The sequence below is a fragment of the Spermophilus citellus genome (genome assembly GCF_964194105.1).
Source record: "Spermophilus citellus genome assembly, chromosome: 13".
NCBI lineage: Eukaryota > Metazoa > Chordata > Mammalia > Rodentia > Sciuridae > Spermophilus > Spermophilus citellus.
Window position 1 is genome coordinate 42015536 of NC_138193.1, and position 26463 is coordinate 42041998.

Sequence of the window (26463 nt, forward strand, 5' to 3'; positions counted from 1 at the left end):
TCTTCCAGTGGGTCCCTCAGGTTACTGATGGGAAGAGGCCTGACTCTCACATGGATGAAGGAACAGGTTTAATAAGTGGGTGCAAAACCCACCATCTTCACATCAAAGCCGGGATTACTAACAGAAAGAACTCAGAACACTTTATTTTAAGTCATAAGAGAAACAGCCATACTTACTTACTACCTTAAGTCAAATCAGAAGTAACATCATTTTGCTCCAATGTAAATTGGTCAAACTTTCCCCTCCATCAGGGAAGACCTCTGGACTAATGTGGTATTTGTTCACTCATTCAGTTGGCAGAGCAAAGCTGATCCCTTAGCAATCCAGTAGTCTTTGGACCGATTGGAGGGTAAAAGGATAGTCACCACAAAGTTGGTTGAATGGCCTAATTAAAGATATAGGGGATGGGATGGGAGGAAGAATTGTTATTTAAAGAATAACTTCCAGATATAAAGAGACAAGATAATGAAAGTTGAAACAGCTGGGTTCCAGACTGCCTCTAGCCTGTAGGCAAATAGTCCTCTGTGAGCTTCAGGTTTATGTGTCATAAAATGAAGATTTGAAGCCAACTATAGTAGCACACACCTATAATACCAGCTATTCAGGAGGTTGAGGCAAGAGGATTACAAATTTGAGGTCAGTCTGGGCAACTTAGCCAAACCCTATCTCCAAAAATGAAAAAGTGGTGAGGTGGGTTGGGAGTATAGCTCAGTAGTAGAATGCTTATAGAGCATGCTCTAGGTCCTGAATTCAAGGCCTAGTTACACACATGCACACACATGAAAAGAGTTTAGAATAATGGTCCTTTATGACCTCTACAGCTTAGACTTTATAACTTTATGAGCTATGTTTTAAGTTTTCTGCAGTCTTAACCTAGGGCAGTGGACTAGGATTCAAGACTGAGTTTTCAGTGGCACAAAGGAGGATGTAGTTGTGGGTTGGGCATCCAGCCCATCTGCCTGTCCATCCATCCATCCACGCATTCTTTGTTCTATTCTGTAGTGGTAGGCACTTGGGCTCCTGAGATGAATAAGCATAGTTACAGGTATTTTCTATTTTCAGCTCTTACACATACAATATAAACGAGCACTTCTGCAACTTTTCCATTGTAGGTCTCTGTGAGGGGACCAGGATAAGGTTGAGAATAGGGTCTCGCCCTTGGAATGGGATTGCTACTTATAAAACTGCTTTCATAGCAGCCCCCATTTGTGTGAACTTTGGGGAAAGCCCTGATGCCCCCAGTAGATAATGCCTATATCTCCCTCTCCTTACTTTTGTGTGCCATCTCCTTCATGGTGGCCTTGAGGTGTCTGTGATAGACCTCCCATGCCACAAGCCCCAGATTGAGGGAAAGCAAGCCTAGATAGTCTTAATATATACTTACTGATTTCATGGGACACAGAAATTTAGTCCAAGGTCCTAAGCATCCCCTTACAACCTCCCCTTCCCTTTTCCACACTTCCATGCACACATCCCCCTCAGATAATCAGTGCCTCTACTGTATGAGGCCTCCTCTAGGTATGAGGAAGTACTTGGGGACATAACCAAATTCCTACAGCCATTGAATCTGATTTAAGCTGAATCAGTTTGCTCTTGTCCAGAAATGAATTTAGCTGACTTACAATAATTCTTAATCTCCACATCTCACCATTGCTTTCTAAGGGGTTCATTGTACAATACAGAGATGATTTAGTAGTTATATACAACTGTCTCCAACAGTGGTGATTGGGATTGGTATGTTGACCACATGTCATATGTCCTAGAAGGTGGATATCAGGTTCTGTGCCAGTGGCTGCAAAACAAGGGTCGTTAAAGCAACTATACTGTTATTCCACCAGTGGATTGTGGTTAAAAGGAATTTGCCACAGTTTTCTTATAGGAGCTAGGAAAGAAATAGGATGACTAGAAGGAGCTTATGAGTAGCTGAGTGTGTGTATGGAACAGTTGTAAAAATAAAGATTGTCTTTTCTCAGGGGTCATTGGTGCTTTGTATGCAATATTTGAGAACCTGGCAGGAAGGGTTAAATGGGTTTTAGAACTATGAAGCCAGGTTAAAGGAAAGCTTGCTGCCTCCATACAGGATCAGATGCTGTCAGTGGTCTTAGCTGGACTAGCTTTTAGTGGGGTGAGGGCTGTACCTAGGTGAATGAACATCTTTTGCACCCAAGATTAACTCAGGCCTCCACTGACTTGTATTAAGATATAAACTGGGACTGGGGTTGTAACTCAGCGGTAGAGCGCTAGCCTAGCATATGTGAGGCCCTGGGTTCAATCCTCGGCACCACATAATAATAAATAAATAAAGGTATTATGTCCAACTACAACTAAAAAGAATAAATATATATTTTTTAAAAAAGATATGAACTGCCTGTTTCCATCACTCCTTACTCTGAAGACCTGGACATGCATTAGTTCAAATAAAGTAACTTTTAACTTGAACAATGTAGTGATAAATTTTAAGAATGCACTGACCAAAATCCAGACTTACTATTAATGTTTTATCATGTTTTTTTTCATTTAAATATTTTTTAGATGTTTATGGACATGTATTTTATTCATTATTTATATGTAGTGCTGAGGATTGAACCTAGTGCCTCACATACACTAGATAAGTGAGCTACCACTAAGCCACAAGTCCAGCCCTGTTTTTTTTCTTTTAATGGAAAAATCGAAACATAGATAAAGTTGAAGTTCCTTTTGTCCCCATCCTTTCCCCACACATTCCTTATGTTCTTCAGATTATTTTGAAGCAAATACTAGATAACATATACATGTTTTTCAAATATTTCAGTATGTAACTCCTAAAAGCATAAGCACTGTTACAGTAACATAAGAACTATTATAAGCACTATTATAATAAGCACTATTATAGCAAGAACAAAAGCATAAGCACTATTATAGCAAAACATTAATCATTCCCAATAACAAATATATAGTTATTATTTGAATTTCTCCAATTATTGTATATGTATGTGAGTATATACATATATGTTTTTATAGTAAATATAAATTATATCTGTGTTTAATGGCTAGTTTGATTCAGGTTTCAAATAAGTTCCATACCTTATAATAGTGATGTGTCTCTTAAATCTCTTAATTGCTTCTTTGCCACCCCTAGCCATGTATTTATTGAAGCAACCAGGGTTTTTGGACCTGTTAAGTTTCCCAGAGTTTGGATTTTTCCAATGACATCCTGGTGGTGATTTTAAACATGTTCTTTATTCTTGTAAAAGAGTATTAGAGGTCTAGAGGTTTGATCATATATAGGTTTCAGTTTTTTGCACAAACACTTCATAAGTGGTGTGAACTTCTATCAGGAAGCACATTTTTTCTTTTTTTGGGATGTTAGCAACCATTGAACATTATTACCATTATTTCATTAGGGGATAATTATTTTATAATTTAGTGACAATTAAGTCTCAATAATCCATATGTGGTTTAATTTTTTATGTGTGTGGTATAAGATCTAAATTTAGTACAACCAATTGTTCCAGCACCATTTGTGGAATAATTTCTATATTCCTGACCAATTTTAAATGATACTGTTTTTATGTCAAGTTCCCACATACACACCCTGTTTCTGAGGCTCTCCAGGGTACATGTGATCTATTTGTTGAGTCTTGTGCCACTGTAATACCACTTTAATGACTACATTTTAATATTTGTTAAAATTAGACTCTCTTGTCTTATTATCTTTAAAACTGTTTTTGTTATTCTTTGTTTTATTAGTTTGTTTGATTTTATATAAGTACCAGACTAATAAGTTCTTTCAACAATTATATTTATTTTATTGAGAATAAAATAAATATAAATTTAGAGATTAATTTGGGATGTAATTGGAATATTTACAATATGGAATCTTCCCACTAAATATGATATAGTTCCTCTATAAAGTCTTGTTTTATGGCCCTCAATAACATTTTATGAAGTTCTCAAAAAGGATTTTGCCCCTTTATGTCTGGTCTGGTCCTAGTCTTGTAATTAATTGTATTTTTTATTGGAATGGAATATTTTATTTCACTTTCATTTCTATTTGTTTTTGATGGAACACAGGAATTCTATTGATCTTAAAATTTACAAATATTTAAAAGTATTTGTCAATTCTGCTGGACTTCTATTTCTAGCAGATTTTCTGTAGATTATTTTGGGTTTTCAATTTAATCAATTAAATTGGCAAATAATTCTCTTTTTTTTTTTTCATTTTCTTATTGATTTGGTTAGGACTTCCTGAATAATGCAGGAGTTTGAGTAAGTACCCTGGTATGGATTTTTACCTTAATCAGAGCCTCTAATATTTAACCAGTAAGTATTCTATTCATTGAATTTGAAAACTATTGAATTGATATCATCATTGTCTCAAGTTGGATGTTGATTAGTGGGTGAAGACTACCTCATCCTTTTCTGTGAGATGAGATTACCTTTCCTCACAGAGAAGCTTTTTATATCCTCCCAGAGTTCCTAGCTGCAGGGCTCAGATACCAGAGATGCTGACTACTTGAGGTTTGCCCTTTTATTTCTTTTTTTTTTAATATTTATTTTTTTAGTTTTCAGCGGACCCAACATCTTTGTTTGTATGTGGTGCTGAGGATCGAACCCGGGCTGCACGCATGCCAGGCCAGCGCGCCACCGCTTGAGCCACATCCCAGCCCCGAGGTTTGCCCTTTTCATATGTGAGAAGATTAATATTGTTCTGTGCCAGAACTCTTGGATCATGACTAAAGTTTATATTACCATTTAAAAAGAATTTGAATAGGCAGTTTCCTTTCTTAAAGTGAAATATTTCATAGTTCTTAAATCTAATTTTGTTACCCATAAGTTCACATCCAAATCCAGGGAAAAAGCTGAATCACTGTTCAGACAAAATTTTCATCACGACTGCTTGTTCTGCCTGCAGTTTACTTAGGTGGTATTTACTATGTACTGTACTGGACACCACCCTTTAAATATATCAACACATTCCTTCACTATTTTAAAAATCACCCCTCAACTGTGTGAGATCTCTTAATCTAAGGATACAAGTGCTTCATTAGTTTTGGGAAATTATCAACCATTATTTTTTCAACTATTCCCTCTTCTCCATTCTCCTCACTTCTTCTAGGTTGCCTACTAGACAAACATTGGAGATTCTGGTTCTTCGCACAATCTCAATTTTTCCTGTTATATGGTGCCATATATATATATATATTTTTTTTTTAATTTATTTTTTAGTATTCAGCGGACACAACATCTTTGTTTGTATGTGGTGCTGAGGATCGAACCCGGGCCGCATGCATGCCAGGCAAGCACGCTACCACTTGAGCCACATCTCCAGCCCCATGGTGCTATATTTTGAGGGACTTTTTTTCTGTTCATTCTGTAGCTGTCTCTCAGCTTTGAGATGGTTTCCTTTCTATCTGCTTCCCTTTTTCAGGGCTGTATCTGAGTTTCAGGTCCAGAGCTTTTTAACACAGATTTCCATCTATGTGTTTATTTTAAAAAATATCTTTTCTTAGATTTGTCAAAATGGATTTGGTGAGAGATTTTAGTGTCTATTCAGTCCATCATTTTGAAAATGGAAGTCTCTGCTCATTAAACTCTATTTTTTCTACTGATTAGATTCTAACAGAAACAAGCATTAGTGTTGTAATGTCAATCTACACTCAATATTAGAACAAATACAATTTACAACATTTATAAATTCATAAGTTACAGGTGGCCTTATTATAAGTCTAGTTAATTGGCCCAAGAACTCCCTTGTGCATTTCAGCTAGTGTTTGGGCTTCTATTGAAGTTTTTATTTGGTCATTATCTGTACTAATCTTAAGAACATCCTTACCTGTAGTCGAGAGTGTTCCTGCCCGGGCCCCTGTTTTATAGAGTGGGGAGTGGTAAAGTGTTGGGTCTGGCTCATAGTTTTGTTGTGGTTCAAAATGCACAACAGGCAGCATTGGATTCATCTGTCCAGGCAAGGCGTCTTCTATAATCATCTCCTCATCATCCCATCGAGAAGCATCCATGAACATCCCATGAACAAGAACACCATCCTCAGGAGAAGGCAACTGAAAGATACTCACAGGATTAGAGGTGACAGGAGGAGTAGATGATCAACATTTAGGGTCATTCATATCCTTAAAAAGTAATTCTAAAAACACCCTAAAATTATTGTTACTATATTTTAAAGAGGGGCATCCCAAGAGTCTGAGAAATAAAATAATTTGCTTCTTAGTTTGATACTGTATCTTGTACTTTCCATACTCCACCAGGATGTCAATAGGGATGCCCCTGGGAAGTCCACTTATGGGCTTTCAGACTATCTGATATCATGATAAAATAGCTTTCCCTTTCTCTTGAGAAGTGAGTAGGATAAGAGGAATGGGATTATCATCTTTTAGCAAGGTCTTTCATGAATTTGGATGCCCTCTTTGAAGACAGATTATATATTGTATATTGGCAATAATATTTACAGAGTGTCTAAGGAAAACTCCTTTTTTTTCTTTCTTTCTGCTTAAAGAAATACAATTATTATTACTATTATTATTTGGTACCAGGGATTAAACTTAGGGGTATTTGACCACTGAGCCACATCCTCAGCCCTATTTTGTATTTTATTTAGTGACAGGGTCTCAATGAGTTGTTTAGGGCCTCACTTTTGTTGAGACTGGCTTTGAACTCGTGATCCTCCTGCTCAGCCTCCTGAGCTGTTGGAAATACAGGCATGCGCCACCATGCCTGACCTAGAAATATGATTACTTTATAATATTACTAGTGAAAGGAAGAGAGAGAGGAGAGAGACCGTATCCTTTAGTGTCCTGGGATTAGATGTCTCCATGGGTACACCCGTGCCATCTTTCCAAATCTGGGCCTGGCCCTGAGCCTTTGAATAAAAGGAGAATCATGCCTGTGGACAGAGGATTAAACATCACTAGCAATATGTAGTACAGGTTATAATAAATGAATTTTTTTGACTGGTCTTTGCTGTTTGGTGTCCTTCTGTTTCTTGGGTGCAGCAGTGTGGGGTGGGCCTCTTGTTTTCTTAGGTGCTATGTATATATAGGTTTGTCTAAAAGTCATCTTGCCACCTCCTTACCAAACCATGTATAGGAGCAATCTGGACATCCACACAGAGGGAGAGCATTTTCCTAAGTGGCATAAAGGTGGCAAATTGGCTGCCAGTGTTCCTGCCTGATTGTAACAGAAATAAAGCTGTCTTTATTTAAAACACACACCCTGGCTTCTTTTTCAGACATTTTCTGGGTGGATCAAAAGACAGGCCAGCTAGACAATCTGAGATCCCCAGAGATCTCAGAGATTCTAAGGCATTGTCATGGTTCAGTGCACAGCATGGGTGGGGTGGAGTGTAAGAGGTCCTGGTTGTCACTGTAAACTCTGTCTGTTAGGCTGCCTCTGTGGCAGAAAGTGTGTGCCAGGCACAAGCAGGGACACCATCCTGGAATGCTTTGGTTAGGGCTTCTATGTAGATGTTGCTTTGCTCTCCTGCCACCTCAATTATTCTTGATATGGGCCTGGGACACCATTCTGGCCAAGAAAGCTTTCAAAATAATGAGGAGTGCACCTCCAGATTTTCTCCTAACTTTGAAAATTATTTTGATCCTAAAACAAATTTCTTTAAGCATGTATGCCTTTTTATTGTTATTTTAAGATACAGGCAACTAAGAGGTATTCATCTTAGAGTATTTCATAGAATAAGCCATGAATATGGCTGACTTTTTATGTTTTGTTAATCAGAAAAAGGAGTAGATCAATTAGATCTAAGTTGGGTGAATACTGATTCAATTACCTGGGAGCAATTTCTACTAATAAAGACCATGATATTTTAAGGAAATTTTCATAAATCACTCACCCCAACTATTCTGATTGGTTAGAGAATACTTTCTTGACAAAAGCAATCAGGAGCAGGTCTTTGATCTCATGGCACATATAAAAAATAATATTTATAAGGCATGTTGGATGGAGAGATGCTTAGAGGCAGAGCTTCCCTTCCCCCATCAATGTCTCTGCATATATAAGTCAGGCAGTTCAGATCAACAGTGGTAGTTAAAATAGGATATTTTAAAACAAAACAAAAACAATGCCTGGAACTACTCCAGAGATTCTGATGCAATCAGAGCCTGCATCCTAGAGTGGGATCTGGGATGTTTACGTAGCTCACCTGGTGATTCTAACTGCAGCCAAGATTGAGAATTACTCATATTTTGGAGTAGTTGTTATAAAACTTTAGTGGGCTAAGAATTACCTATGGGGTTTATCAAAGTATAGACTTCTGGGTTTCAGCATGGAGAACCTGATTCAATAGGTCTGGGTGGGGCCTGGGAATTTACATTTCTAGCAAGTTCCTTGGTGATGATGTTGCTCCTTGTCTGGGGACTGCACACTGAGAATTATTGCACTAGAGTAAACTGCTTATATAACACATTCCTGTTGGTTAGCTAATGTGGCTATATCTAGAGAATGTACAACATTATCATAAAAATTCTGCTAGGAGGCAACTGAGTAGATGATGTAGACAAATTTAGTTTATAATACTAGTAATTTATTATTGGAGTTCTATATGGCCACATTACATTTGCCATTTCATTTATACTGAATTCAACTCTGAGTTGGTGTCATTGGCCCAATTTACAGATGAGGATGCTGAAGTGCAGACATGTTAGCAATGGCTACAGCACACACAGCTGGTGGTGGGCAGCATCAGAATTCAAACTCAGGTTTGTTTGATTGTGAAATTCTTGTTTTTAATTGTTTTGCTATATTATCTCTGCAAGATAGAAAAAAATCACTATGTATATATCTAAGAAATAAAATAGTATTGCTTAGGAAAGTTACTCTAAATAAGACTAAATTAGCTAGTTCCCATCTATTTACTACCAATGGGGGAGCTTGTCTTGGGGATATAATTACTACTCTGCCCCTCCTGCTCCTGAAAATGAGAGGTGATACGAGGTTAAGGCAAGGGAGATTGACTAAATTCTTGAATACAGTGAGATAGAAGTTTCTTTGCCCAAGACCAGGTGACAGTACCTCTAGGTCCATGGGCAGTTCGTGTCCAAACTGTATCGTCTTGGCAGCTTCTATTACTGCAGCCTGATCTCGGTAGGAAGGAATAATATTGTACTTGAAACTCAGCTCATCTATAGGCAAATTGTATTTCCGAGCATGGTTTTGAAGAGTTCCTGTAAATATGAAAACCAGAAGACTAGGTCCTCCAGATAACACTGCTACTCCACATACACTGTACCCCTGCACCCCAACCAGGCTGCTCTAGTATTAGAGAGCTTTCTCTCCATAGAAAAAGCAATTATTAATACTCAACTAGAAATTAGTTCATACATGAACTGGGGTCATGCTGGGTGGTAAGAATCCAAAAGATGTACAAGTCCTGGCCATGGCTGGGAAGAAAGGAAAGAAGACCAACTCTGAAATGAATGGCCCTGCCATGAAACAAACTGGTGAGAAAAAATTTATGGCCAAATATCCCTAACTTTCTATTTTTTCCATATTTTTATTGGTGCATTACAGATGGACATAAAGGTGGAATCTGCTGTTACAAATGTGTATAAGCACACAATATAACAGTATAATTTGGCTAATATCATTCCCCAGTATTTCCCTTTTCCCTCTTCTCCTCCCTTCCTGGTCCCTTTTTTCGGTCAAACTGATTTCTCTTTGATTTTCATGAGATCCCCCCTCACCTCTCTTTTCTTTATTCCACTCTGATTCCACATATGAGAGAAAATATATGACCCTTGATCTTCTGAATTTGGCTTATTTTTTAACATAATGTTCTCAAGTTTCATCTATTTTTCTACAAATGGCATAATTTCATTTTTCTTTATGGCTGAAAAAAACTCCATTGTATATATACCACATTTCTTTACCCATTCATCTGTTGATGGACCCTTAGGCTGGATATTGTGAGTTGTGCTGCTATAAACATGGATATGCCTATGTCACTATGATGACTTTAATTCTTTAGGATAAATACCAAGAAGTGGTATAGCTGCATCATGTAGTGGTTCCATTCCTGGTCTTTTGAGGAACCTCTATACTGATTTCCACAGTGGTTGTACTAATTTACAATCCTACCAACAGTGTAAAACTGTTCTTTTTTATCTACATCCTCTCTTGCATTTATTATTGTTTGTCTTCTCCTTCTCTTTCTCTCTCTCATTCTTCTTTTTTTGGTACCAGGGATTTAACACAGGGACGCTTAACCACTGAGCAACATCTCTAGCCCTTTTTAATATTTAATTTAGAGACAGGGTTTCTCTAAGTTGCTTAGGGCCTCGCTAAGTTGCAAAGGCTGGCTTTGAACTCATAATCCTCCAGAGCAGCTGTGATTATAGGTGTGTGACACCATGCCCGACTATTGTTTGTATTCTTGATGACTGCCATTCTGACTGGTACAAGATGAAATCAGTGTAATTTTAATTTGCAACTACCTAAAGCTAATGATGTGGAACATTTTTTCATATATTTGTCAGTCATTTGTATTTCTCCTTTTGAGAAGTGTCATATGCACATTTATTAATTGGGTTATTTGGTTTTATTTTTTCTGTGTGTGTGTTAAGGTTTTTTTGAGATGTATATATTCTGGATATTAAACCTCTGTCAGAAGAGTAACTAGCAAATACTTTCTCCCATTCTGGAGGTTCTCTCTTCATATTCTTAATTGTTTCCTTTGTTGTGCAGAAGATTTTCAACTTTATGCAATTCCATTTATCAACTCTAGGCATTATTTCTTGAGCTTTAGGGGTTCTATTGAGAAAGTCATTGTCTGTACCTATATGTTGGAGTGTTGATCCTATGTTTTCTAGGATTTTCATAGTTTCTAGTATAATTCCTAGATCTTTAATACATTTGGAATTGTGTTTTGTTCAGGATGAGAGATAAGTGTCTAGTTTCATTCTTCTACAGATGGATAACCAGTTTTCCCAGTACTGTTGATTAAAAATCTGTCTTTTCTCCAATATATGTTTTTGGCACCTTTGTCAAGGATCAGATGACTGTAGATGTGTAGGTTTGTCTCTGTGTCTTCTGCTCTGTACCATTGCTATGTGTCTGTTTTTATGTCAGTACCATTCAGGTTTTGTTACTATAGGTCTGCAGTGTAATTTAAGTCAGGTATTGTGATGCTTCCAGCCTTGCTTTTTTTTTTTTCTTAGAACTTCTTCGGCTATTCTGGGTCTTTTATTCTTCCAAATGAATTTTAGGACTGTTTTTTTATAGTTCTATAAATGATATCATGGGTATTTTGATAGGGATTGCACTGAATCTGTAAATTGCTTTCGGTAAACATGGCCATTTTAACAATATTAATTCTCCCTATCCATGAACATTGAAGGTCTTTCCATCTTCTTGTGTCTTCTTCAATTTCATTTTTCAATGTTCTGTAGTTTTCATTGTGGAGGTCTTTGACCTCCTTAAATACCCTTAACTTTAGAATTTTACCCAGCTTGTTTTATATGGATTGTTTATTAGGGATTAAGAATGAGATAAATTAAGGGCTGGGCTAATTAGAATCTAGTTGCTCCAAATCCCATCCTCTTTGGAGCTCTCTAGCCATATTCCCCAAAGGACAATGGAGGAACATCAAGAGCATTTAAAAAAAATTTTTTTTAAATACCTTTATTTATTTTATTTATTTTTATGTGGTGCTGAGGATAGAACCCAGTGCCTCACATGTGCGAGGCAAGCACTGTACCGCTGAGCTATAACTCCTGCCCCCATCAAGAGCATTTTTAGAGCAAAGGAGACTGCTCAGAGCTGGGGCCTGAACAAGTAGAAAGCAGTTGATGCCCTTGAGTGTGAGTCAAATGAAGAACTGAAGCACACACAGTCTGTTCATGGATTCAGGAGTGCCCACTCTTACGTAATCTGAGGGGGCAGGAATTAGGTTACTAGTGAATATCTGGTGTTTCCACCATCCTCAAACCCCCATGAATAATCAAGGAAGCTCCATTTTCAGGTCATTAGCAGACATGCATTTCCCCAGCTCCTAGAAACCCGGTGTATAAAACAAAACAAAATGAAAATCTTTTTCTGTGAGATTTTCCTTGGGAAAGCACCAGTACCTGTTAGAAATCCTTGAGGAAAGAAGAAACCAGAGATCCAGAAGGATTTGGGCTGTCCTCTTCTGAGCCACAACTGAAGGAGAAACATATGGTTAGGCATTTTATTTCTGAGTTTGTCATCTAAATGAAGAGATATTTGAAAGGGCCTCTTAGGAGTTAGTTGTTATCTCCATTTGACTGCCTGCCCTGTTGTACTCCCTTATCCACCAGTCCTATTGCAAACCCAGAACCTGGTTAGTTCAGAGATGGATGAGAGGGAGATGGCAACAAAGTCACATCTGACTTTTTGGACGCATGTTGGATTTGCTCTGCACCTTACAGTGGGGTCCCATGCACAGCTAAGACCCCAAGAATGGACTGGGATTAAAACTGAACATGAGGTTTTAAGAACCTAGAGAAAATGATAGAATCAGTACAAAACTTTCAAAGTCATGCCATTCTAGTAGTTTCTATTTCTCTGGGCTTAGATGATCTCTCAATAGTTGTTAGCCAGAGATTCCCAGGGATCTTAGGGTTGGCCACATGAGATTTATCAAATTACAAAGAAGAGAATTTTCTTACATCCATAAATGCAATCCTCAGAATAAGGTCTTTGACCCATGATCCTAGTGGCTTCAGGGATGGATATGCTGTGTTCGACCACAGAGAAGGAACCTGATTGTTAAGGAAACTGTTGTACACCTTTTCCATTTCTTCAGACATCACCACTAATCCAGCAATGGCTTTGTTGAGTGTATCTAGGGAAGTCTAAAAGGACAGAAAGATTGGTGTCCTGTTACAGATATAATTATCAAATGTAGATGACATTCATGACACAAAGGGCCTACTGGCTGTTTTCCATCCTTTTTGCACACTGTCTTCTGGGTCAGGCTGCAATATTTCATACATTATTTTGGGGTACTGGGGTTTGAACCTGAGGGTGTTTTACAGTGCATGAACTACATCCCCAGTCCTTGTCATTTTTATTTGGAAATAAGGTCTCACAAAGTTGCTGAGTTATTGAGGCTGGCCTCAAATTTGCCATCTCCTGCCTAAGCCTCCCAAATTTCTGGTACCAAAAGAGTGTGCCACCTGCCCAACTATTTCATACATTTTTATATATTATAACATGTGACTTGGGGATAGGAGAAATTTTAGGTAGTTAATAGCAAAGTCCAGTGGAAAGAAGGGAAATAGGAGAGTATTTTCCTGAGGCTGAGAAATGAATAGAATAGACTTATTAGGGGGTGCCCAAATCCCCAAGATTTATAGAAGCTGATATCAGAGGGTCTCTTTGTGCTGCAAACACTTCCTTAAAACATTTCTTTTACCCTTTCTTCCTCAACAAAAGGCAGAAGCAGGCAGTGGTCCTGGGAGATGCTGGGCTGGCGGCAGCCACAGGGAATACAGGGTGACATTTGCTACCTGGCTAATGACAAAGGCAGAGTACATAGATTGGTGATGGCCCTTCTGGGTTTCAGGCTTGTGAAAACTGCCATATCTTGAGAAAATATAATAGTTAGACTTTAGAGGCAAAATTTATGTTGATTAAACAAAAAATAAGGCCTAAGGATCAAATGGACATGGTCGTAGAGACAGGTAATGTGTGGATGAAACAAGGCTCAGTATCTTTTCATTCCTTCTTAGGTTAAGTTTGGTCCCCTCCTCTTGTCACCTCTTTACACAAGAGGCAATGGGAGGAAAAGAAAGATGGGGGGTCTTCCAATTAATTTGTCTTAGGATCTGAAGAACCATCTGCAACAGAGTGCAGGAAGGAAGGAGACCAAGACAATTCTCTATCTTAGAGTAGAAGTGGAAGGTAGCAAAGAGAAACATGAAATGAGAAAAATAGAGGGAAAAGACTCTTGGACCTTCAAGGCCTGCTTAAGGCAGACAGAGGCCATGGGGCAACGATATTGCCCAAAGGAAGCAGCTAATACATATATGTTTTAAATGGGAAAAAGCATAGCATATTTTAAATGCTTCCCTTTCCTTATAGCTAGAAGCCTCAACAGCAGGGGTGAGGGGGTCCTTGCCCCCAGGACCTGACCCATCTCACAGTTCTGAAGTTGTCTAGAGGAAAGTAAGCTCTCCAGGATGGCAGCCCTCAAGGCCTCCAAGTGCTGCCTCCTTCCCTTGGCTTTTCTGATTTCCAGCACAGTGCTGCCTTGCTGCTCCCAAAGCAAGGTGAAGGGGACAAAGCCAGGGCAAGACAGGACTGGACAGAGTTCAGGAGGCAGAAGGCATCCCGTATAGGGTCAACTTGCAGGGGTGGGAGTAACCGAATGTGATCTGAGGCTAGAAATCACATTAATTCACTATACATTCTAATATTTATGGATGATTTAGTATGTCAGTTACTAAGGAAGTAAAATTGACCAATACACCAGTTCCCTGTTTTAAGAAGTTTTTGTTGGAGCAGTGATATTCCTAGGGTAATATACAAAAAAAAAAAAAAAAAAAAGTGTTGTTAAGTACAATGGTAGAGACAGCTGAAATTTTGGAGCCCTGAAAAAGGGCTTATAGATCATCTGGTGGTACAGGGAAGTGTTGGTGTTCCAGGAACACATTATGGAGAAGTAACATCTTTGACATCTTCAATTAGGTGAAGTATCATAATCTGGAAAAGGCAGAAGATGAGCAGCACCCATCTCCTTTTCTTCCTTAGACAGCAGCACCCCATTAGTTTTGGCTAGGCACATGACAAGCCTCCTGGAAACTATATTTCTCAGCCACTCTTGTGGTTGGGGTGTAGCCATGTTACCAAGTTTTGGCTAATGGACTACAAGAAGAAATGACATATATAACTTTTAGATCACCATTTTCTAAGGAAACTGCTTTTCCTTGGCTTTCCCTTTCTTCTTTCTCACTGGCTGGTGAAAAATATTATTAGTGGAGCAGGCATCTAGTCCCTAAGATGGAAGTTACCTGTTGAGGCGCAAGAGCCAACCTGCTTATCTGTGGAAGAACTCACAAAGCAGAATGAGTTACCTGCCCTAGATAGAGCTTTCTCTGGAGTGTGAAGGGATAATAAAGTGAATTTCCACCTTGTTTTGTACTGTATTGACAGTTTTATCACAGTAACGTAGCATGTACCTTTATTCATTCAATAGAAAAGGTGTTAAACACTGACTAGTCACCTGACTGGCTGACATTGGAATGTACATGTTGAGGAGCCATGGTCCTAAGGTGAGAACTTCACACATTCATCTGATCCAGTTCCCACTTAACAAGTCAAGCCACGCAGCAACAAATGGAGACATTTTTCTTAATAGGGGACAGAAATGGTCTTTGACTTTAAAAAAATCTAACTCAGTTCTCCCCAACTTATCCCCAAGTCCTGCCCATTGGCCAGGTGTTAGGTTCCCTGCTGAATAGTAATACTATCTGGTTAAGGGTCCACACTTGAATTATAATAGTATTTTCTCGTTTCTCATCAAAGATACACACAGAGAAATTAGGAAGTCCTTTGGCCATCAATAAAATGAGAGGCAATCTTAAGAGAGACGGTGGGTTGGGGGAGGGAATGAATCTGTGAACACAAGGCAAATGATCTAACAATTTGCAAATTTTAGTTGTACTGAAATCATCTGGGGAGTTTACTTGAAACTCATGGGGTTGGGGTGTGGCTCAGTGGTAGAGCACTTACCTAGAATGTGGGAGGCCCTGGGTTCAATTCCTACATTACTGAAAACAAAGAAAAGCTTCACATTCCCAGGCCCTACACTTGAAGAAATTCTGATTAAGCAGGTCTGAAATATGATCTAGGAAGACATTTTTTATTTTCTTTCTTCTCTCTCTTTTTGAAATAAGATCTTGCTATGTTGCTCAGGCTGGTTCCTTGTGTCTGCTGCTGTGCTCATTTTCAGGAATCCACATTTTGAACACACACCACAGAGGATTCTAGTGCAGGCAATCTGTAGCCCACACTTTGAGAAATTTTGGTTTTCACTGTCTTGCATAAAAATTATATTATTAGAGATGGCGGCGGGAAGTGCGTAAGCCGCTCTGTGCCCCGCGCCGCCGCGTCTGAAAAGATGAGGTAAAGATCATTAAAGGAGATCTGTCGACAAAAACCCAGCACCGTGTCAAGAAAGGGGCCTAGGTGGAGTGAATCCGCCACTAATCCAGCCAAGGTGAAGGGAGTCCAGCACGACTTCAGCGCGAGCAGTAAGGACGCAGCCCGAGCTGCCCGGCTCCCTCGGCCCCTTCTCCCTCTCCTCTCCGCCTCTCCGCCTTGCTTCTTTCTCCCCAGCTGTCTCTCCTCCCAAGCTCAGTCTCTAAATTTAGATCTCAATTTCTTTCCCCCACCCCGCCCGCTCTCCTGCGTGTCCAGTACCCGGACCGCGCAGCCCTGAGGCGCCGCCTCCCCTCCCCCAACCCGCACCCCCTCCCCGGGGGTCCCGAAGGCCGCCACCGCTGCCACTGCCGCCTCCCCTAGAGCACCATAGAGCAGACTCTTCACCGCGCGAATGAGCTGCCGAATTATATGAAACAGCTGATAAGATGAGTGAAAATTTAAAATCCAAGTGATCCGAGAACACGCACTGAGCTCTGACCCGCTGAATTCAAACTCCCGGTCACCTGCTTCCCGCAGACAAACAGCTATGACTTGGCATTAATTCGTCCGGCTGAAACAACTGGTCAGCCCTTCTCATCATACGAAGGTAAATGCCTACCGAGCCTTCATAAGTAGTGGCCACAGGTTTGAAACGGGGCTTGGGAGAGAAGGACCCACCCGTTGAATTGGTCGCCCGGCAAAGGGAAACGACGTCATCAGACTGCTGTGGAGATAACTTCTTTGAAACAGGTGTGTGATCCCATAGCCTTCCCTCTCCACACATCGGGAAAACTTAAGGGCCCCTCCCAGCTCTCCCATAAGGGCCCCTCCCAGCTCTCCTGTGAGTGCTACAGCCAGCCCGAGGGAATCAGAGGTGGTGCGGGTCCCGCGGAGCGGAACTACCGCTCCCACCAGGGCTGACTGCTGAGGTATCTTGCACCAGCTACGGGGAAGTGGATACTGGAGGGCAAGTAAAATCCGCTGAGGATTCTCAGCCCCAAACGCTACAAGCTTAGGGTCTGAGGGAATGGCAAACTGGAAGAGTGTGCCCAGTCGTTCATGAAAACAGGGCTCCCAGGAGCAGCAGACTTGGCGTGTAGCCAGTATTGTGGTGAGAGGGGCCTGGCTAGAGAAAAAGTGGGAAGTGACTAGACACAAGAGGAGGCCCTAGACACTCAGGATTGGAGACTCGCCCAGTCTGGGAGGAGCTGCTGCACAGTGATTGGTTCCCGCGTATTGACAGGCACAGCGCCATCTACTGGAAGAGAAGTTAATCAAACTCTAAGACTGCATTTATTAGGTTTTTTTTTTTTTGATTTGGGTTTTTCTTTCATTTTCATTTTTTTTCTTTCTTGTTGTTTTATTAATTTTTTTTTACAAAATATTTTTTTTAATTTTTTTCTACTAATTTCAATTTAAATTTTTTTAATTATTATTATTATTTTTTATTTTTTTTTTAAATTTTTCTATTTTTTAGTTCTTATTCTTTTTCTTCTTTAGTCTTTTCATTTTTCTTATCCCCCCTTTTTCCTTGAATTCTACGTGCCTACTCTCATTCTCTTTAGAGACTTCTTCCCTTCCCTTCAAATACCTTTCCTCCCAAGCATCAAATTAATTTATAGGAGTAAACAGTAACTCAGCAGTCAAACAGAACAAGAAGCAACATGAGCAGCTTCAAAAAACAAGGAAGAAAAGGAGTACAAACAATGCAGGACAGCCTAAATATTCAGGAGGACCTAGAGTCATGAGAAAAATGGTCATATAAAGAACTCAAGGAACACCTAAGACAGATGGAATGGAACCTTAAAGAGAATACAAGACAGCAAATTCAAGCAGCGAAAGAACACATTGAGAATGCATTCCATAAACAGATAAAAGAAGAAGTTAAGCATCTTTATCAGGAGATAGAGATTATAAAAAATAATCAAACAATAATTCTAGAAATGAAGGAAACGATAAACCAAATTAAAATCTCAATTGAGAGTATCACTAACAGAGTGGAGCAAGTAGAAACCAGAATGTCAGATAATGAAGACAAAATATACCATCTTGAAAAGAGTCTAGCCAACTCAGAAAGGCTGGTAAAAAATCACGAGAAAAACATCCAAGAGTTATGGGATAACATGAAGAAACCAAACTTACGAGTCATCGGGATAGAAGAAGGTACAGAGATTCAAACCAAGGGAATGAGAAACCTGCTGAATGAAATAATTACAGAAAACTTTCCAGAAATAAAAAAGGAAACAGATATACAAATTGAAGATGCATACAGGACACCGAGCACACAAAATCACAGTAGACCAATGCCAAGACACATTGTTATGAAGATATCCAATATACAGAACAAAGAGAAAATATTAAAAGCTACAAGAGAAAGGAGACAGATTACATTTAGGAGTAAACCAATACGGTTAACCACGGATTTTTCATCACAGACACTGAAAGCAAGAAGGTCATGGAACAATGTATTTCAAACACTGAAAGACAATGGATGCCAACCAAGAATTCTGTATCCAGCAAAATTAAGCTTCAGGTATGACAATGAAATAAAAATCTTTCATGATAAACAAAAGTTAAAAGAATTTGCAGCCAGAAAACCAGCATTGCAAAGCATTTTGAGCAAAACACTACAAGAAGAAGAAATGAAAAACAATAACCAAAACCATCAGTGGGAAGTGCCTCAGTAAAGACAGAGGGTGAGGGGAAAGACAATCATAGAGAAACAAACTAAAATTTTTTTTAAAAAAAGGATAAACAACCAAACATGGATGGAAGTTCAAACCACATATCAATAGTAACTCTGAATGTTAATGGCTTAAACTCTCCAATAAAGCGACATAGGCTGGTATCATGGATTAAAAAAACAAATCCAACAATATGCTGCCTCCAGGAGACACATCTGATTGGAAAAGACATACACAGGCTGAAGGTGAAAGGATGGGAAAAAATATACCACGCACACGGTCCTCGCAAGCAAGCAGGGGTGGCCATCCTCATATCGAATAAAATCGACTTCAAGACTAAGTTAATCAAAAGGGATAAAGAAGGTCATTATATACTGTTAAAAGGAACCATTCACCAACAAGACATAACAATTATCAATATTTACGCACCAAATAATGGTGCTGCGACATTCATAAAACAAATTCTCCTCAAATTCAAGAATCAAATAGACCACAACACAATAATTATGGGAGACTTCAACACACCTCTCTCACCATTGGACAGATCCTCCAAACAAAAGTTAAATAAAGAAACTATAGAACTCAATACCACAATCAATAACCTAGACTTAACTGACTTATATAGAATATATCAACCATCATCAAATGGATATACTTTCTTCTCAGCAGCACATGGATCCTTCTCAAAAATAGACCATATATTATGCCATAGGGCAACCCTCAGTAAATATAAAGGGGTGGAGATAATACCATGCATTTTATCTGATCATAATGGAATGAAACTGGAAATCAATGATAAAAGAAGGAAGAAAAAACCCTACATCACATGGAAAATGAACAATATGTTACTGAATGATCAGTGGGTTACAGAAGACATAAAGGAGGAAATCAAAAAATTCTTGGAGATAAATGAAAATACAGACACAACATATCGGAATCTATGGGACACAATGAAAGCAGTTTTAAGAGGAAAGTTCATCGCCTGGGGGTCATTCCTCAAAAAAAGAAAAAACCAACAAATAAATGAGCTCACACTTCATCTCAAAGCCCTAGAAAAGGAAGAGCAAAACAACAGCAAATGTAGCAGAAGGCAAGAAATAATTAAAATCAGAGCGGAAATCAATGAAATTGAAACAAAAGAAACTATTGAAAAAATTAACAAAACTAAAAGTTGGTTCTTCGAAAAAATAAATAAGATCGACAGACCTTTAGCCATGCTAACGAAGAGAAGAAGAGAGAGAACTCAAATTACTAACATACGGGATGAAAAAGGCAATATCACAACAGATGCTACAGAAATACAGAAGAAAATTAGAAATTATTTTGAAAACCTATATTCCAATAAAATAGAAGATAGTGAAGACATGGATAAATTTCTTAAGTCATATGATTTGCTGAGACTGAGACAGGAGGATACACACAATCTGAACAGACCAATATCAATGGATGAAATTGAAGAAGCCATCAAAAGACTACCAACCAAGAAAAGCCCAGGACCGGATGGGTATACAGCGGAGTTTTACAAAACCTTTAAAGAAGAATTAATACCAATACTTTTCAAGTTATTTCAGGAAATAGAAAAAGAGGGAGCTCTTCCAAATTCATTCTATGAGGCCAACATCACCCTGATTCCGAAACCAGACAAAGACACCTCAAAGAAAGAAAAATACAGACCAATATCTCTAATGAACCTAGATGCAAAAATCCTCAATAAAATTCTGGCGAATCGAATACAAAAACACATCAAAAAAATTGTGCACCATGATCAAGTAGGATTCATCCCTGGGATGCAAGGATGGTTCAATATACGGAAATCAATAAATGTTATTCACCACATCAATAGACTTAAAGATAAGAACCATATGATCATCTCGATAGACGCAGAAAAAGCATTTGACAAAGTACAGCATGCCTTTATGTTCAAAACATTAGAAAAACTAGGGATAACAGGAACTTACCTTGACATTGTAAAAGCAATCTATGCTAAGCCTCAGGCTAGCATCATTCTGAATGGACAAAAGTTAAAGGCATTCCCTCTAAAGTCTGGAACAAGACAGGGATGCCCTCTATCACCACTTCTATTCAATATAGTTCTCGAAACACTGGCCAGAGCAATTAGACAGATGAAAGAAATTAAAGGCATAAAAATAGGAAAAGAAGAACTTAAATTATCACTATTTGCAGATGACATGATTCTATACCTAGAAGACCCAAAAGGGTCTACAAAGAAACTACTAGAACTAATAAATGAATTCAGCAAAGTGGCAGGATATAAAATCAACACGCATAAATCAAAGGCATTTCTGTATATCAGCGACAAAACTTTTGAAATGGAAATGAGGAAAAACACTCCATTCACAATATCCTCAAAAAAAATAAAATAAAATACTTGGGAATCAACCTAACAAAAGAGGTGAAAGATTTATACAATGAAAACTACAGAACCCTAAAGAGAGAAGTAGAAGAAGATCTTAGAAGATGGAAAAATATACCCTGTTCATGGATAGGCAGAACTAACATCATCAAAATGGCGATATTACCAAAAGTTCTCTATAGGTTTAATGCAATGCCAATCAAAATCCCAACGGCATTTCTTGTAGAAATAGATAAAGCAATCATGAAATTCATATGGAAAAATAAAAGACCCAGAATAGCAAAAGCAATTCTAAACAGGAAGTGTGAATCAGGCGGTATAGCAATACCAGATTTCAAACTATATTACAGAGCAATAGTGACAAAAACAGCATGGTACTGGTACCAAAACAGGCGGGTGGACCAATGGTAAAAAATAGAGGACACAGAGACTAATCCACAAAGCTACAACTATCTTATATTTGATAAAGGGGCTATAAGCATGCAATGGAGGAAGGATAGCATCTTCAACAAATGGTGTTGGGAAAACTGGAAATCCATATGCAACAAAATGAAACTGAATACCTTTCTCTCACCATGCACAAAAGTTAACTCAAAATGGATCAAGGAGCTTGATATCAAATCAGAGACTCTGCGCCTGATAGAAGATAAAGTTGGCTCCGATCTACATATTGTGGGGTCGGGCTCCAAATTCCTTAATAGGACACCCATAGCACAAGAGTTAACAACTAGAATCAACAAATGGGACTTAATTAAACTTAAAAGTTTTTTCTCAGCAAAAGAAACAATAAGAGAGGTAAATAGGGAGCCTACATCCTGGGAACAAATTTTTACGCCTCACACTTCAGATAGAGCCCTAATATCCAGAGTATACAAAGAACTCAAAAAATTAGACAATAAGATAACAAATCACCCAATCAACAAATGGGGCCAAGGACCTGAACAGACACTTCTCAGAGGAGGATATACAATCAATCAACAAGTACATGAAAAAATGCTCACCATCTCTAGCAGTCAGAGAAATGCAAATCAAAACCACCCTAAGATACCATCTCACTCCAGTAAGATTGGCAGCCACTATGAAGTCAAACAACAACAAGTGCTGGCGAGGATGTGGAGAAAAGGGTACACTTGTACATTGCTGGTGGGACTGCAAATTGGTGCGGCCAATTTGGAAAGCAGTTTGGAGATTCCTGGGAAAGCTGGGAATGGAACCACCATTTGACCCTGCTATTGCCCTTCTCGGACTATTCCCTGAAGACCTTAAAAGAGCATGCTACAGGGATACTGCCACATCGATGTTCATAGCAGCACAATTCACAATAGCTAGACTGTGGAACCAACCCAGATGCCCTTCAATAGATGAATGGATAAAAAAAAATGTGGCATCTATACACAATGGAGTACTATGCAGCAATAAAAAGTGACAAAATCATAGAATTTTCAGGGAAATGGATGGCACTAGAGCAGATTATGCTTAGTGAAGCTAGCCAAACCCTAAAAAACAAATACCAAATGTCTTCTTTGATATAATGAGAGCAACTATGAACAGAGCAGGGAGGAAGAGTAGGAAGAAAAGATTAACATTAAACAGAGACTTGAGATGGGAGGGAAAGGGAGAGAAAAGGGAAATTGCATGGAAATGAAGGGAGACCCTCATTGCTAAACAAAATTACATATAAGAGGTTGTGAGGGGAATGGGAAAATAAACAAAGAGAGAAATGAATTACAGTAGATGGGGTAGAGAGAGAAGTTGGGAGGGGAGGGGAGGTGGGATAGTAGGGTATAGGAAAGGTAGCAGAATACAACAATTACTATTAGGGCATTATGTAAAATTGTGGATGTGTAACCGACGTGATTCTGCAATCTGCATTTGGGGTATAATTGGGGGTTCATAACCCACTTCAATCTAGTGTATGAAATATAATATGTCAAGAGCTTTGTAATGTTGTGAACAACCAATAAAAAACAATTATATTATTAAATGCAAAGTGGACAGTGAAAACAAGTACTGATTCACTTTCAATTGAGAACATAAGCCCCTGATCAATTTCTAGTTTGTCAGTGGAATTCTAAGGATAATAGAGAGACTAAGAATTTGTAATGTTACATATCACTCAGTCACTATTAGAAAAAGGGAATACAGACTTTTTAGAGGAGAATAAATTCAATAGACAAGCTGGATCTGAAGAGTTATTAGCACATCCAAATGGAAATGGTGAAGTGATGGGAATTGAAAACACTACAGACACTTATATCACTTATATTATATAGTTCCCTACAAGGTTTTGATACCCAGTAGCAATGATGTAGATGAGCTCTCATACATGTATTAACTTTAGTAGATTGTTAAACCGGTCCACTTCCTGGCCAAGAACGGTGGTTAAGGAGTTCAGGCGTCCTTGATGATCTTTAACGAAAAGGCTCTCAGAAGCACCCTCCATTTCCAGTGTTTCTGAAACATACACAGCTGACTCCTCAGATCAGTCATCATTGATTTCTGTTGTCATTACATTCTAGTATCCTGTGCTTATCTTAACATTTTTTTCTAAAGTCAACTTCTTTCATTATTTAAGAATAGACACACATGGCTTAAATGTGACAATATTTCTTTAATTTATAACTCTTTGGTGATTCACCCATTTACATAGAAGCAATCACAGAAATTCAAGCTTAAATTCATGTGTATCAGAGGAAAAGTGAGTGTGTGTGTGTGTGTGTGTGTGTGTGTGTGTATACACATAAAAAGCATTATACTAGCGCATTTTATTTCTCACCATGGGTATTTTTATCTGTGCCAGTATGTGGTCTCTGAGTCTGAGGCAGATGATAGGTCCTTTATTGCTTAAGTAAGATAAAGAGAGACTGTGCTGATGTAAGTAGGACATGAACAGAAGATAGTAAAGAAAAGACTACTCCTTTTCATTCTGGATGACTATGGAGATGAGGAGAAGGATTGAGAGTCAAGAGAAAGAAGCAGAAGGCCAGCATGACTTAGTGGTTCCTGCTACCTTGAGTGAGGGGTTTGTCTGAAAGACTCTCCAGAGGTTGCTTGGCTAGAGGGCATGAGATTGTGTGCCTAGCTTTGGATAAGTGAGAGACAGGGCCCTAGAGACTTCAGTGGCAAATACTTGCAGGTCGAAGCAGCTACATGATAGACAAGGGGCATTCCAGAGCTTAGAGGGGCCAGGGATCCATGTCTTCCCCTCTACCTTATGGTTATGTAAGCCTTGTTCTTCCCTGCATATCCATATTGTATCCAGGAGAGGAGGGTTTGGTGGTGGGAGACTAAGAGATGTGAGAGACTCAACATTTATCCCAAGTTGCTAAACATTATTTAAAGGAATTAGTGGAATTATTAAATAGGTTCATGGTTCCATCAGGATTAAGAAAAAGTAGATCTTTTTTTCCCCTTATAATTCACCAAATGGAGACTTAGATGAAGAACCACATGAACTATAAAAAAAGAAGAATTGCATTTTCCTTGCATATTTAAGGAAAGTGGGAGTAAATAAGGGGCTCCAAAATATGCACATCAAATTCCTTCTTAAGCACCCACAATTTGGCTGCTGGAGAAAAAAATAACTTAGTAGTATAGTTAGTCCCATCTCTTGGGTCCATAGAACTACAGTTACATGTGTCTGGTAGTCCCTGTCTGCCATTCCCTTCAGGGGAAATTCCAAACCCTCAGTTCTTTTGTTGAGCCAATTGCACCTCAGGCTCAGCAGATGAACTGCTTATTATTTTCATAGTAAAAGTATAAGTTTCCTGAAACTTGGAGAGAAAAACCTCCTCAGTGTCAATGAGACTCTGTGAAACAAGTTCATGACTTCTGCAGTCATTCATTTGTCTATCCATCTCTTTTCCACACAGCTTTCTATCTTAAATTTGATTAGAAATTGCTTCCCAAAATAACTGGCTCTACTTCAACATCAAACTCTCTACCCATGTAGATTTTTTTGTAGGCCTGCTCCTTTTTGGGGTAGATAATTGGCTTGTTCTGAGGTCACATAGTTGCTTTTCTTCTGGGGGTCTTAAGTGTAATGTCAGGACTCAGTAACTGTTTTTTTCCTCCTCGGTTTTCTTTTTCCTATTATCTTTTCCAACTATGAGCAACTAAATTTTGGAGTATAAATTATGGCCACTCCAAGCAAAGTATGAGGGTGGTCTCTTGTGATCATTCAGGCAGGTTCCTTAACTCATCAGAAGTCAAGGTGAAAGTGACAGCCATTTCTCTTGAATGGGGAAAAATGAAAGGACTGTTCAATTGAACTTCGAATGATGATGGAAATGCTCTCCCTCTGTGCTGCCCACTTGAAATGTGAATAGTGCAACTGAAGAATTAAATTTTAAATTTATTTAATCTAAGTTTCAGTTTAAGTAGCCACATGTGGCTAGTGGGTACTGCCTTGGACAGGGAAGGTCTAGAGACTTTAGAATTTATGAAGCCAAGGAAAACTTGGGACAATGTCTGGTTAAAGTTTCATGGGACTAGAATTGGCTCCTAATACTTTTGGCATCTGTATGTTTAAGAAATATAGGTTTCTAGTTGGTAAGTGGAGAACTCCATGTCAGATAAGCTCTCTTGGCAAAGCAAAGTCTATGTAATAAGGAGGTCTGAACATCTGCCTACCACTCAATTATCTGAGTTAATTCCTATAATTCCCATTTTATACAGATGCAAGGAATTATTTATTACCTGGAACTCTGGTCCAGACAGAAGAAACAAGCTCTTGGACAATTTCATCATTGCTTTTTCCTTGTCCACCAGCAGATGATCTTGGCTGAACATCAAGTATGGTATTGATTAAAGTGTTGGTTTCTTTGTACTATAATGATGGTAAGAGAGAGAACACTGATGACTCAAATTTCCCAAAAAGTAATTTACAGCACATATAGCTTACCTTATAGAAATAAATATACATTTAAGTTTTAATTTAATTTAAGCTCTCTATAGTTTATTCATCTCATGTTACTTCATCTTCATGCTCATTGATTAGTAAGAAAGACAAGCTATCCTACTACATTCCTTACATCATTTCATTGACTTTGTCTAGTATATTGTTGATCAGCTGGATCTTGTCTACAACTTTAGCTTAGGCTCCCTAAGGCAAACTACCCTTCTTGGAAAACTACTTCAATTCCTTCTTCATAAAAACAAACAAACATACAGCAACAAAACCCCACTAGCCTTCTGTGACAAATTGATCACACCATGAGACTGTGGACTGAATGAGTAGTGCCCAAGGCACCACTGATAAAAAAAAAAAAATCTCCTGAGCTTGAAAAGCAACCC

The 26463-nt window shown here is 38.7% G+C and overlaps 1 protein-coding gene across 1 annotated transcript in view; it reads right to left on the reverse strand.

Moving 5' to 3' along the window:
• Positions 1–281: 281 nt before the first annotated feature.
• Positions 282–26463, reverse strand: part of DNAH6 (dynein axonemal heavy chain 6) — a gene marked incomplete at both ends in the record, with an annotated part of 280659 nt that continues 254477 nt past the window's right edge. Inside the window, 7 exons of the mRNA XM_081264582.1 lie at positions 282–385; positions 5816–6038; positions 9019–9170; positions 12072–12144; positions 12633–12818; positions 23495–23622; positions 25867–25996. Coding sequence (XP_081120708.1) covers positions 282–385; positions 5816–6038; positions 9019–9170; positions 12072–12144; positions 12633–12818; positions 23495–23622; positions 25867–25996 — 996 coding nt within the window. The remainder of the gene's footprint in view (positions 386–5815; positions 6039–9018; positions 9171–12071; positions 12145–12632; positions 12819–23494; positions 23623–25866; positions 25997–26463) is intronic.